General features: G+C 37.5%; 1 protein-coding gene across 1 annotated transcript; it reads left to right on the forward strand.

Annotated features, from left to right (window-relative positions):
- Window positions 1-168: 168 nt before the first annotated feature.
- Window positions 169-11,490, forward strand: LOC146480476 (uncharacterized). Its single transcript, XM_085109655.1, has 12 exons — window positions 169-447; window positions 3,441-3,501; window positions 4,051-4,186; window positions 5,623-5,710; window positions 6,658-6,745; window positions 7,100-7,197; window positions 7,839-7,935; window positions 8,289-8,391; window positions 9,189-9,235; window positions 9,669-9,782; window positions 10,072-10,189; window positions 10,371-11,490. The coding sequence occupies exons 1-12, from the start codon at window positions 336-338 to the stop codon at window positions 10,527-10,529; spliced, it is 1,221 nt and encodes a 406-aa protein (XP_084965781.1). The 5' UTR covers window positions 169-335; the 3' UTR covers window positions 10,530-11,490.
- The last annotated feature ends 2,867 nt before the right edge of the window (window positions 11,491-14,357 follow it).

Here is a 14,357-nt window from a genome sequence, read left to right on the forward strand (position 1 = left end):
TTTTTTTTTATTTTTCAAAAATCCGCTTTCATTCCAACCTCAAATCAAAACGGATAAGTGCGTTCTTGTAAACTTGCCTGTTTGGCTGGCTCAATTACTGTATCTGCCCCTCGGATCCCGGCAAAAAGACCCAGTCTACCCTCGGCCTCTCCCCTTCGGTGTTGGATCACAGGTCATTCGGGTCAAACGGTCAATCACCGACTCCCCTTTGAACGACCGCGTTGGGAGGCAAACTTGATCGAGGACCTTGAGGGAGGTGGTCTGTGACATTAGTTCCGATCCACACTGAGGTGTAAGGACTACGAAGTATAAATTACTTTAGTTTTCTTTGCCTTATGGCTCATTGTTCTGGCGTACCGATGAAGTTTTGGCTTCGCGCAGAATCGAAACCCAACGAGCAACGTACACCGCTAACACCAAGCACGTGCGAACATTTGCTTGCTGCAGGTAAGATATTTTGATTCGTAACAAACAAGGCTTTGTGTTGGTGTTGTTGTTGTGGTATGGTGTTCTTGCTGTTGTAGTTGTCATCGGACAAATGGTTTTAGATTATAAAAGGTTATTATAATGATAACAATACACTATAAGTTCAAATGTCGGCTTCTGCAGCAAATATTTTCCAGCTAAACGCAGACGCCGTGGAGGATGGTAGCAGGCGAGGAGTTCAGTAATATGTTTGGGAGAACCTTGTCATTTAGAGATTTGAAAGTAATCAGCAATATTTTGAAAATGATCCGCTTAGCGAGAGGGGACTCCATTTTAGAACTCGGAGATGTTTGATAAAAAAAGTCCCAGAAAAAGCATAACGCATATGGTTACGCTATTGATTTCGCTCAAACTGCATTTTTGTTCCACACAAAATTAATTTCTCTTTTACACAAACATCCTTAATGATCTTCATACGCTTACATGCATGAATAATTTCGGAGCAATTGCAGAATACCCGTCCACTCGCAAGGTGCATTACTCTGAAACACGTGGTCCGTGCTACCGCGCTCAACAGATGAATAAGCAATTGATTTAAGTATTAAACCCCTGGAGTGCTGCCGCGGTCCGCAGTCCCTTAGTGGATGGATTAAAGAATGAGGAATGTATTAAGCTGGAGTGCTACCGCAGTCCGCAGTCCCGTAGTGGATAGATTAAAGAACAAGGAATGTATTAAACTGGAGTGCTATTGCGGTCCGCAGTCCCGTAGTGGGCACAAATTAGATGACTGCGGGACTGCGGTAGCAGGTTTTGCAGTTTTTTAAGTTAGATATTTGGTGGGATTGGTATTCTGCAATCTAGCCATAATTTCGTATTGTCTACCGATCAAGCGCACCAGTATTAAATGAAAACGTGAGGCTGTTCTGAAGACTTGTCAGTTCATTCTTCTGTTAAGAAAAAGGACAACACACTTGATTTTAAAATAAGACAAGTTTCATCACAGGTTAGATCACAGGTTCTGATCACACATAATGTTGGCACTGTGATCACAACAAGTGTGATCACGGTTGTGATCACAGTCACCCTTATGATCACAGTATTAACTTTATGTGTGAAGTACACAAGAACATAAAAAGCACAAAATACAGGAAGTTAAAAAAATTGTACAATGATGTAATAACAACAACAAATTTTATTACTGTCAAAGATGAGCTACATATATAGTATATATGTGTATATAAAATACTGCCCCAAAGTAATAGCCTTTCAGGGGCTATTTGAGGCGGGGAAGAACTTCCATTAAAGAACGGCGCAGTCTGTTGCGCAGTGGAATTAAAAAGCTAAAATAGTATACATTTTGACAAGTTGAGAACCACAAAGGTAAACGTGAACTAATGTTTTCTTACGGTTCAGAAGGATGCTAACCGGGAATCACTTTCGACATAAAAATTCGTCGTTATTGTACTTTAAGCGATCGTCATGTTGCTCACCTCAGTAATTGGAACGTTCTTCGATATTCTTTTCCTTGTGGAAACGTGGACTAAAATACAACTCGCAAGAGTCATTTCGTTTTACAGCAGACCAAAGAAGTCCTCTGAGTGTTCTCGATCAGAGTAAATTTATCACGGGGAACTTCAAACATCCAAGTGGCTGCGCAGTCGGAGACAATGCGAAGGAACAGTCTGTTGTTTACGAAATGGCCGGGTGCAGATCTTCGCTTCAGAAACCCAAAACATTAAACTGTTTCCCAGACTAATAAAGGAAGATTCTTTGCATTGAAAACGTTCCCGCTCTTCTAAGTCAAACTACCAACGGTCAAGTTTATTTTCAGGACAATTTTTGTAACACGATCAGGTAAAGGTAATTTGAAACAGGTTCATGACATTTGGCCAATAAGATTAAACCCGCAGATGTCTCAAGAGACCTTGTAGATAAAATTGCGACATGCACATGTCATGCAACTCGGAGAAAAGGCGCTATATTTCTCGAAACTAAAGTTAGAATCATACCTTGAAAATATTTTTCAGTGTATATCAGTGCTTTGTCGCGAACATGCAAAAAAGCAGCCTTGATTTTTTGCCTTGGATCGAGTAAGTGAAATGAATCGAGCACAAAGAAGGCAACATATGCTACAACAATAATAACAGGATTGAATTTGATCGTCCAAATAATATTCATTGTTAGTCGTTTAACAAGCTGCTATAAAATGTTGCACAGGACTGATGAACGCAGAAAAAAAAAACACGTATATATTGCAGATTAAGCTTTTGACACACAAAAACAAAAACGAACCACGAAACCAGAGAGTTACAATAACGAAAGACCGGAACGACACGCGCTGTGAAAGAAAGATTCAAATTTGTCCCGAGTTTAGTGCGGTAAGTCATTGGGCTGTTATTAAACCACATCTTTAATTTACTGGAATATGATTTTTTTTTTCACTCCATTAGTGTTAACAGATATTTTGGACTATTTGAATGAGATGGTAATGCTTTTGATTTTCAATTTTACCCTACCCATACGTGATCACGCCATCACTGTAGAGAATCATGGTCAGTGGAGTGATCACACCCTGATCACGGGTGTGATCACTCCAATCACGCATTGCTGAATCATCCTTTGTGCATTCTGCTTTTTACCAAAGGACAGGGATGACAAAAGTGCTAAATATAGCACTATCTTTTCACTTCCTAAATACTAGTAATTATTTTATTACTACACGCCTTTATTATAAATTCAAATCTGGATTTCAGTAGGCAGGTTAAAAGTTTAAGATAAACTTCAAAACATGTCAAAACATATTGTTTGCAAAAATCATAACTGTTGTCATTTTTCTTAAACTTTTAAATTTAAATCTGCTGTAACTTTACTTGAAACTGATGATGATCATAGTGTGATCGAAACACATCTTATTTTAAAATCAAAGTGTTGTCCTTCTTCTTAAAACACAGTCTGGGAAAATAAATTAATGTGGCTAGTGACTTAATGGCAGTTATTTTCCCTTTATTTGTTAGGTCATGAGGTTTTTGTGGAAAAGTCAAAGGACAGAGTTTATCGAGAAATAGATTATGAAAGGTGGGTCTAGAAGGTAGAAGCTTTTACAAAGCTGCCCTCCTCCCCATCCTCTTTTCAATCAAACTTGGTTTATAGACCTGAAGGTCACTGGTTCGAGACTCTCTGGTTAGTCAGCATTTTCATATTGGTTTGATTCAATAGTCAAGAAACTTATTCTTTCCATATTGTCTCTCTTCACCGCGGTGTTTAAAGGGTACTGGCAACATATTGCTTGGAGTAACCCGGTGTATTGGACTAGTATCCCATCCAAAAGGACTAGTAATACTCCTAGTTTGCTTCATGCTGGTGAAACCCGATTAACTAGTGGCTTTCTACCACTGGTACTTCGACAGGTCAATACTACCACTCTTTATCAGTTGACACAACAATAATGATACCAAAACAATGTGTCAATGTTGGTAAAGGTCATCCTGCCAATGATGTACCTTCTGACCGCACTGTGGCTCAGTTAACTTTGCCTTATTTCATTTTGCCCCATTCATTTTGTGCATGCATGGTCTTGTGATTTTCTTGTTCTCATATCTTTAAGATCTTTTCATTCTTTGTTAGGGTTGGCTGTAAAATTGTAGATGAAGCGAGCTGGCCAGATGCCCCTAACGATGCTTATGTTGTGGGAATTAAAGAACTACCAGATGAGGATCTACCTCTCAAACATCGTCATATTTACTTTGGGCATGCTTATAAGGTGAGCAAAATGGTACATCGATGTAACCTTGGCTTCCAACAGGTGTCACTCCTCTACTAATTAAATGGTCAATAATTGCAACAATACTAATTAACCTGCGAATTATTTTCAATTGTGGATGAGATTTCAGATGTACAGTACAAAATTATGGAAGAGGTAAACTTAAGTCAAACTCAATTCATTCAGTTTTAATATTTCCCATTTTGACCTTTTTGGCTATTTCATTAAATAGTTGCATTTAGTTTAATTTATGTCCCATTTGTCACAGAGTCACTTAAAATGTCACAATCATGCCCCTTTTTACCGTTTTCCTTGTCGCTAACCATTGATGTTTTCTTTCCAAGAAAGTGCTGTTTAACACTCGATCAGCTGATAGGGGACAGAGGTTAGACTGGACCCCTGAAAAGTAACATTCTAATGATTAAATTTAATATGTGTTTTACTTGCTTAGTGATATAGAAAGATGAATCATTTGCAGCCTTTTTTTTTTAAATCAAGAAAATAAGAAATTTAACAATATTAGACCAGTGAGGAGAATTTGAAGGTTGATATTTTGGTTAAAGAGCTATAATTGATGATTCCCTCTCATTTCAACAATTTTGGAATCAATTTCTTTGAAATAATTCCTTAATATTTATTTAACTGTTTTCCTTCTGACTAGCACAGTGTCATCTACTGAAATCATCCTCATTTTCCTGCATGGTTACATTTGTTTCGTTCAATAATTGTAGCGATGACTATGCTTGTATTGATGGAAGCAAAATTTTTGGCAAAATCACTTTCATTCACACCTTAGCTTCCACTTAAGAACAGACAAACAATATTACTGGGGTGTACTGGAACTTTAAAATAATTATGTTACGCATGGGTTTTGCACAAGCACCTTGGAAGTTTACAGATTTGACAGAAATTAACTTCTTGTTAATTTTATACACTTTATAGCTGAGAGGAATAACAATGAGAAATTTTATTACTGATCAGGGAGTTCTAAAAAAGTGTAATTTTATATTAATTAGTTAATTAGTCCTTTGATAGAAAAAGTTTTTCCTCATATAGTCAACTCCCTTTATTGCGGACACCCGGCCTCGGGACTGTGAATTAGTGTCCTTAATAACGAGAGTCCATAATAGCAGGAATTTATTTCAGCCAAATGTCTGTAATCTATTTTTGCTGTAGACTTAGCTGCTGTCTGTATTAACGGGTATCCGTAATAGCGAGGTGTCTGCATTTCGAGAGTTGACTGTAGATGTAAATTGAAAGGGTCTAGTGAAGTGTATAAATCTAACTCTTGTCAATTCAACTTTCAGTCTGACTAACTCAAACCTAACTTCTTTTCATTGCTTAATTATTTATTGACAAAGTAGGTAATCTGAGTCTGTCAATTGATACGTTCTTATCCTCAATTAACAGAAGAAATGATTTTGCTTGTATCTCAGGGGCAAGATGGGTGGAGTAAATTGCTCGAGAGGTTCCATGGTGGCGGTGGAGAACTGCTGGATGTTGAATTTATTGTGGATGATCATGGTAAGATGACATGGTTATGTGCTGCTCCTGGAGGATGTGGTTTATTAGCTGTCTTTGGTCTGAAATACATGTAGAAAAAAAGTTGTGATCTGTTTGGGCTGAAATTGGGTCTGTTTTACTGACAATAGTCTGAAAATGAGTAGTTCAGACTTTTTTTTCCTGTTTTTCCCTGGCTATACTTTTTTCACTTCCCCACTCACTTCAAAAGCTTTAGACTGCGACAGCTCTGCTTGACAAGAAGAAGGGTTTTGGGGTAGGGGGATGTAAGGCCTAAGGCTGATAAAATTTATACGAAATAAAAATTTACTCTTAGTGATTCAGCTCCAGTCGGTTCTTTATTAATTGCCGTCAGCTGAATGAGGTTAGCTTTTTTTTAAAACAAGGTTAGAATTTGAGCTCTTGGAGGAAGTTTTCCATCCCACATTTCAAGGTGTCCCACAAGGGGTAGAGAGACTCACTCAGAGGACAAGAGTTGGGAGTATAGAAGGTTTACTGTCAGTCAATCAGTAATCACTTCTTGAAAGATTAACAATACCCAAGTTATCAACATAACTCTCACAAAATATTTCTTTTAATAAATTGGGTGGGAGCAGGGATGGCACAGTGGTGAGAGCACTCGCCTCCCACCAATGTGGCCCGTATTCGATTCCCGGGCTTCACGTTGTATGTGGGTTGAATTTGACATTGGCTCTTGTCTTTCTTTGAGTTTTCTTTTACAGATATTCTGGTTTTCCCCTCTCCTCAAAAGCCAACATTTCCAAATTCCAATTCAATGTCGAGGAGCATTTAGCATTTATTGCTTAAGAGGTCTAACCAGCCTCACAAAACCAAGGGTAGATAAAGTGATGATGATATCAATGATGATTATTAATTTATTGTAATAATAACATTGACAACACCAGGTAGTTAGTGAATTTACTCTTATTTTTGTTGTTGTCTTTCTCTAGGAGTGCGAGAAGTGGCAGAGTTTGGACCAATGGCAGGCCTTGCTGGTGCTGCTCTCGGCCTGGCAGTCTGGTGCCATCAACAACTGAAGTATATTGTTCCTTCTATTTACTCACTTTTCTCGATTTCATTGTTTCACTTATCAGTTCACGATATAGCTCAGTGTGTGTACTTTGGATCTACGTCAGAACCATCCTGTCATCATCATCATCATCATCATCATCATCATCATCATCATCATCATCATCATCATCATCATCATCATCATCATCGCAACTTAAGCAAAAATAGGAGGCTTCATTCCAAGACAGATTTTCATTAAGCCATACCTAAAAAAAGACCGTTTTTTGACTTCATATAGGTGATTAAATTGTCTCTATCCAGCATGTCAGTAAAGTTGTGCGATGTATGAATTGCTAATTGTGGAATTTTTTTTTTTATCAGGCCCAATGAAATGTTCCCAAGTGTGTCTCCCTATATGTCTGAAGATGTTTTGGTGCATCATTTAAAAAGCCAGCTTCAGTTAATTGCAAAACAAAGAGGTATGTTTGTGTCCATTATACAAAACAATGAAGATAATTATTGACAGAGGGTAAGGGTGAAGTACTCCTGGCCAGTTAAGCATCATTTATGAACAAACTCGACGGTCAGTGGAGAAGCTTTGGCTATGAAGATTTTCATGGTTAATTACCACTCAATGGCTATTTACAGAGATCATTGTCTTTGCATGCATGCAGCCCTTAGGTGTGATACGTCTGTTGTACGTCATGTATCAAATTTCAACTTTTGTTGGGTTTATCTTATTGGTAGATTTGCATGCCCTTTAAAGACATTGAAATGGCATTGCTATTTGAAAGGTTTTTATTTGAATTAGCTATTAATTAAGTGTGCTGAATTTTCAGTAAAGGGTGTAAACTTGGTTGCTTATGCTTTGGGTATGTTTCCAATGTTGAAGCAATAATAGTGTGTACCTGTGAGTCAACTGTGTTTGATCTCTACAGTGGAGTGCTGTGACTCCAGGAAAAACCCTTTGTGGCTGCAGTTGGTGCTCAATGATCTTAGCATTAACCTCGGTCATGATGTCCCAGGTTACATGCAAGGTTCATGAGTGCTTGCTATCTAAACTTTAATGAGCCTTGTCTTGCTAAGAAGTTTCAAACGTACAACTTCTCTGTTTTTGTAGGAGTAGCTGAAGTTCAGCCGAAGGTGCTGATAATTGGTAGTGGTGGGCGTTGTGGCAGAGGAGCAGCTTATATTCTGGAAAGGGTTGGATTGCCAAGGTCAGAGTGAAACCAATGGCTGAATTTTTTTTACATCCATGGAGTTTCACTGACAAGTGTATTGAACATATATAGCCCAGCTACACTTATCAGATTTCAATTTAAATATTTTATATGTTTTATCTGGGTAACTGTAAATTATCTTACAGTTGTTCCTAATTTCCTTTGACGTTTTTGTAGAAATTGTTAGGTATTGACTGTACATAATTGTTATTAACTCTTCATCACATTTACTGCATCACAGATGGAAGTTCTGTTGTTTAACTTATCTAATAATTATTATTGTTACTGCAACAGCTGTGGTTGATCTACAGTATTTTACTTAATTGAACATTGTTTTCTATTGCTTGAAGTGAGAACATTGTGAAGTGGAGAAGGCAGGACACTCAGGCTGGTGGCCCTTTCCCTGAAATATTGGGTTATGACATTTTTGTCAACTGTATCTTTCTATCCAAGGTATGGAAGCCGTTATTAGAACTTGAAATTACTAATGACATTCTTTGACCAATCCTCTGGTTGCAATTGTAGCCTAGGTCTTCAATAATCTATTATGGTGTTGCCATATCATTGATGTTTATAAGGTAGCGCTATCAAATCTGCAGTCGCTCTTAATGTGTCATGATGCAGATACCCTAATGTCTAAATCAGCACAAAAATGTTTAGGAAAACTGGATTGGATTAAAATTCTTCTAAAGGGAAAAGTAATGCTCTTACATGCACTGCATTGTAGGGCATAGCTGTGTTTGAATTTGTTAATTGGTTCATGAAAATTTGACACACCAGTTTGATTTCACTTTCCACTGTTCCAGGTCATAGTAACAAACCTGTCAGACAAAGCTGGAAATTGTAAAACAGAATTGGTAAAAATATTTTCAAATGAAAAAAAAAACAACATTAAAACACATCTGCGGCACATGAAAACTTGATAAGGGAAGTGCCTTGATCAAGGCCAATAGGTTCATGTAACCTTTACACTGGATATTACAGTGACATGCTGGCTGTTTTGAGCAGAAATTTCTGTGTTTTTTTTTTAAATTAAGTGTGATTTAGTGGAGAAGGGTTTGTTTGGTGGAAAAAGGCTGGTGTCAATGTGAATAGGGGAGGGGTGGGTAGTGAGGTTTTGCACAAAATATGTTTTTTCAGGAAGAGTTAATTTTAGAATAAAACTCTGTAACGTTAATGTAAAAAAAACAACAACAACAAAAACAACCACTTTTCCAATCAGTTAATATTTACAATTTTCTTTGCAACAGAAAATTCCACCATTCTTGACAAGAGAAATGCTACTCAACAATACCAGGTACTTAATGGTTTCTAATATTAATATTTAGATATACTGCTTTGCACTTGTCATATGTTTCAATTGAAATTGTTTCATTAATAGTTATTGCTGCAGGAATTTAGTGGTGGTTTCTATGATCGAGTGACATTGTAACTGCATTAGACTTCGTGTCTTTCAAGCCTTGAGGTTTCTACATAAATGCTGTGTTGTTTCTTTAGCAAGAAACTTTGTTCCACTTTGTCTCTTCATGCCCATGTGTATTAATGAAAATCAGTGAACCATTAGAAAAAACATGGAAAAGTACTGACTGGGTGTAACCCTGTGGTGGGCAGTACCAGTCCCCTTGGGGGAGTGGGAGGGATGGAGTAGTAATTCTCCTTGTTACTTCATTTTGCTGAAACTGGTTTTATACATGGAGTGGCTTTTCCTTACATACCTTTTACCATTGCAGGAATTTGACCGTTATTTCTGATGTGAGCTGTGATTGCACAAGTCCTGATAATCCACTGCCAGTTTATGACACTATCACAACTTTTGTAAACCCAACACATCGACTGGATTTGGGGTAGGGATAATCTTTTTCTGATGGCCAATAATAATCTGCCCTGTAACATTTAACAATTTCATATTTGCCCTTGTGCCAGGGTTTATGAAGCACGTTTAAGATCTTGTACTGACTTGCACTGTAGTGTTATAAATGAGCTGATACATTCAATAAGTTGGTATTGGGAGTGTTGTGCTGTCCTAGTGTGGAATCTTAAAAAAATCCCTTTTAAGATCATGTAAGGTCCTGGTCCATGTAGGTTGTGTTGATGTGATTCTTCAGTTTTTAATTATGCATTTTTACCATACAGCCCAAGTGCCAAGCTGCTGGATGTTGTTGCAATTGATCATCTTCCCTCTCTTCTACCCAGAGACAGCAGTGATAAATATGCTGGAAAGCTTCTGCCTTTCCTTCTGAAACTCCCAGAGGTAGGTCAGATGTGCATATCCAAGTTAACATTAATATCAAAGTTACCGGTACTTTTTTGAATTGATTAATTCATTAGAAAATATTTGGACAAACATACAGTTTTCAGTAAGATTAAATGATAGACTTTTAACCCGAAAATGGCCTGTTGACGTGATATTCTTTACTTTTTGATGTCTTTAGGCTGACACATTTCCAGCCTGGGTGAGGGTCAAGAACATCTTCCGTCACAAAGTGGGTGAAGCACTCGCAGGTATTGAAGTGCGACCACGGAAGGAATCTGTTGCAAGAGATGAAGCAGAGGCTTCATCAGATGAGGAAGAACAGTCAGACATGAAATAAGTACAATGTGTACCGGCTGAACTAATTAAGAAATCTCCGACACCATATCTTGGACACTTCTGTTGATCAAGCATATATCGATTTCATGCTACTGAACATTTTTTTGTAAATTAATTATTACAAAATGGGGAATGTATAATAATAATAATAATAATAATAATAATAATAATGATAATAATAATAATAATAATATTATTGCCTATAATTATTCAAGTTACAGGGAGTAAAGAAGTGTGTGGCATAATTTTATATATGAAATGGGAATTCAAATCTTTTATCCATTTAATAATATTTACTCGACTTTTTATAACATTTCCTTGATCAATATATTTATATAATACTTCAACATTCAGAGTCAGTCAGTCAGTCAATCTATTTTTGTAATGGGTGTTTGCATCTTGATTGTTAGATCATCCTTATTATTTAACTGGTACACTTTTAATCATTTTAACCACGCCCCGCCCACGCTAAAAGTAAAACTTCGTGTAGATCACAATTAAATTTTTTGTCAAAACTAATTCCTTTTTTAAGATTGGCTCGATTTAGAAGATGAGAAACTTGTCCTAGGCAGGGATACAGATAGGTAACTGTCTGATGTGACTTAAGGACGGCAAAACTGTCTTGATGCTGCAACTGGAATACGCTTTAATGGAAGATGGTGAAATGCAGCAGGTAAAGGAGACGTGGATGAGAATAGGGCCTGGGGTCTGTAACTAGCACTCTTGAAAGTCTTCATGACTTTCTGGGCTCAGTATTTTTTTGAAATGCATTTTTTATTGATTTGTATTAGTTTAGAGTTCAAACTTGCAAATGTGTGGAATAACATTGTAAAGATTCAACTGTTATTTTCAGAGTTAATAAATACTGAATCTGACTAGTGAGAAACAGTGTGTACGTAAAGAAGTTTCCGGGTCCAGTAAGGTATTGGGGCTTTCGAGAAACGGGCCTCTGTATAATTACCAATTTCTATCCCAGAATTAGTTGGTGAATTTCTAATTTCCTTCTTTCTACAAAAAAAAACCTATCCTGAGTTTCTTGTCTAACGTGAACTGTTATTATCTATCTTAAAAGGTAGATAATGTCTGATTTTCCATGGCCTTGGATGGGTAAAAAGGTGGATAAATTTGAGTTTGGAAACTTGTCCTTTACTGGATTAATATTAAATAAGTTTCTAAATGATGATGAGTTTCCGATCTAAAGGGGTATGTCATCTTTGAGGTAATAGGGACTTTAAGCAACCACGACGGCAACTCCAACGAAAACGTCACTTAAAAATGCAAGTTTGGGTTACTTGCCTTACTTCACGATTATTCCAACTCGTTCAACTAATGAACTTGTGTACAATGTGATCGAACTATTCAGGAACAGAACAGGAGGGAACGGCGTTCAAGTTAAGACGGAGAATAAGAATTTACCGTCATGTGCTCACGTTCTCCACAAAACCTTGAATTTGGTCATTTCACGTTGTTGTTTTGTCAAGGACTGCGCGGAAGAAATGTACCAAAATTTATCATGCACGTGCAGGGCCTTTGCTTTTCTCATTAAATACTATTGTTTTGTGACGTTCTCGTTTCCGAGGCCGTAGTAGCTGCTTAAACTTCCTTGTATATCAAACACGGGAAGAGTGTTTCATCTGATCTCCAGATGCACAGAGATGGTTGAAAAAACGAGGCGCACTTCGAGATGTAAACTTGAAAGATGCAAGGCTGATCGAACAGCTAGTATTTTAATAACGTTGCGATCAGCCTTGCATCTTTCAAGTGTTTGGCCGTATAACTTCTGAAACCATTGATAATTCTTGGAGAAATTCCAAACAAAATTTTACCAGATTTCATGATAATTTAGATCGTATTTCTAAACCTCTTTCACGGAAGTGATTTCTTTTGAGAAATATTACTTCTCGTTGAAAAAATCGCGTGACAGATATCAAGTCCGATAACTGTCGTCCGATTTTGTACCACCTGTTATAGGCATTCCAAGTGCACTTGAGTCTTTAGTGTGAAGCCACCTATTGTGATTCGTGCAGTGAGGGCTGCGTCAGTTGATCGGTGAGTTTTAATGGCTGATGTCCCATGGCTGACAAGCCAATCAAAACTCTGGAATTACCTTCCCCAATGATCCAGGTTTTAATAATGGTCAATAGCAATAGTTAGCTGTGAAACTTTAGGATTTAACTTACAGGTGTAGAATCATTGGAGATTAGTTGTTTGGCGTGCACTATTGTCAGTCCAGCATGATATCTCTTTTTATGGATATGTATGCTTTTCAATTTTGCTCTGTGCGTCTTTGCACAAATAAGTGACGCTAACTTCCTCTCTCATAAACCTCACCATCTTCGTAACTACATTATTGTTGGATCGGAAGACGCATAAGCAGACCCTGGGGGGGGGGGGGGGACTCCCATGTGAAGGAGCGGGGATGCTTGCCAGAAAATTTTACTGAAAGGCCTTTACTTGTCTCCTAATGATATTTGTCTATAAGAAGTTACATTATGTCTGATGGGTCTAGACCACCAGCACAGTATGACAGCATGTTTAATTTTTTTCGCGTGCACTGCAAACGATACCCTGGCGACGAAAAGAATTAGCGTTTGGTTTTGAACACCAAAGCAATACTGGAATCCAAAATTGACACCCCTAAATTATGAACCTTTTTTCTTTTTAAATAGGAATCCCCCTTCCCCCGGTGCTTTCATTAGCTCACCTTGTATACGTCCTATCTTTATCAAGGACGGACTATTTTGGACTTGTTTTTCACGTGTATTGTTTTCTTTTTCTTTTCTTTTTCAATTTTTTCTTCTCTTTTCGTTACCGGTATTTCAGAATTTAGCTGAAAAGATTTTAAAAGAGCGGGCTCATGGCGAAATGCGTATATTTTGAAATGCTAGTAATAGTTAATAAAAGTTCGTTTATTAATATCAACTTTTGTGTTTTGTAATTAAGGTGATTCCGCTGAAAAAGAAGGAGTATTCAAAATTGTCTAAGACTTGGTCCAGTTCATGACTATGTTATAAGCATGACAAAATTGCAATAAAAAATGGGGGTCACCGTGCTCGCTTTTGTGCAACCTGGATGGCTATTATAGTAAATAGATGACCCACGAGGTTTATATTGGGAACGCTAGTAATCAGAAATAGGAAACTATCATTTCTAGAAAAATTAATTTCTTGCATTAAAATATCGAAGCAGTTCAACAAAATTTACGGTATGTACTTTAAGTAGGGTTATTAAAGTGTATCATAATTATATGATGCATTGCCATAGATACCCTTATATAGCCAGGTGTTGCAATTTATAGCCACATATAGCCATGTATTGCCATGTATAGCCATGTTTAGCCATGTATTGCCATGTATAGCCATGTATTGCCATGTATAGCTATGTATAGCCATGTATAGCCGTGTATTGCCGTGTATTGCCATGCATTGCTATGTATAGCCGTGTTTAGCCATGTATTGCCATGTATAGCCATGTATAGCCATGTACAGCCGTGTACACCCGTGTATTGCTATGTATGGCCATGTATAGCCATGTATTGCCATGTATAGCCGTGTTTAACCATGTATTTCCATGTATAGCCATGTATTGCCATGTATAGCCATGTATTGCCATGTATAGCCATGTATAGCCATGTATAGCCGCGTATACCCGTGTTTGGCCATGTATTTCCATGTATAGCCATGTATTGCCATGTATAGCCATGTATAGCCATGTGTAGCCGTGTATAGCCGTGTATAGCCATGTATAGCCATGTATTGCCATGTATAGCCGTGTTTAGCCATGTATTTCCATGTATAGCCATGTATTGCCATGTATAGCCATGTATAGC

This window comes from Pavona decussata, unplaced genomic scaffold (assembly GCF_977016875.1).
Source record: "Pavona decussata unplaced genomic scaffold, jaPavDecu1.1 SCAFFOLD_53, whole genome shotgun sequence".
NCBI lineage: Eukaryota > Metazoa > Cnidaria > Anthozoa > Scleractinia > Agariciidae > Pavona > Pavona decussata.

Excerpts from the sequence above, each read along its gene's own strand:
- LOC146480476 (XM_085109655.1), top strand. The coding sequence starts at position 336 with ATGGCTCATTGTTCTGGCGTACCGATGAAGTTTTGGCTTCGCGCAGAA. Across the intron at positions 6,746-7,099 it reads TGGTGCCATCAACAACTGAA|GCCCAATGAAATGTTCCCAA; the intron begins GTATATTGTTCC and ends TTTTTTTATCAG. Across the intron at positions 8,392-9,188 it reads ACTGTATCTTTCTATCCAAG|AAAATTCCACCATTCTTGAC; the intron begins GTATGGAAGCCG and ends TCTTTGCAACAG.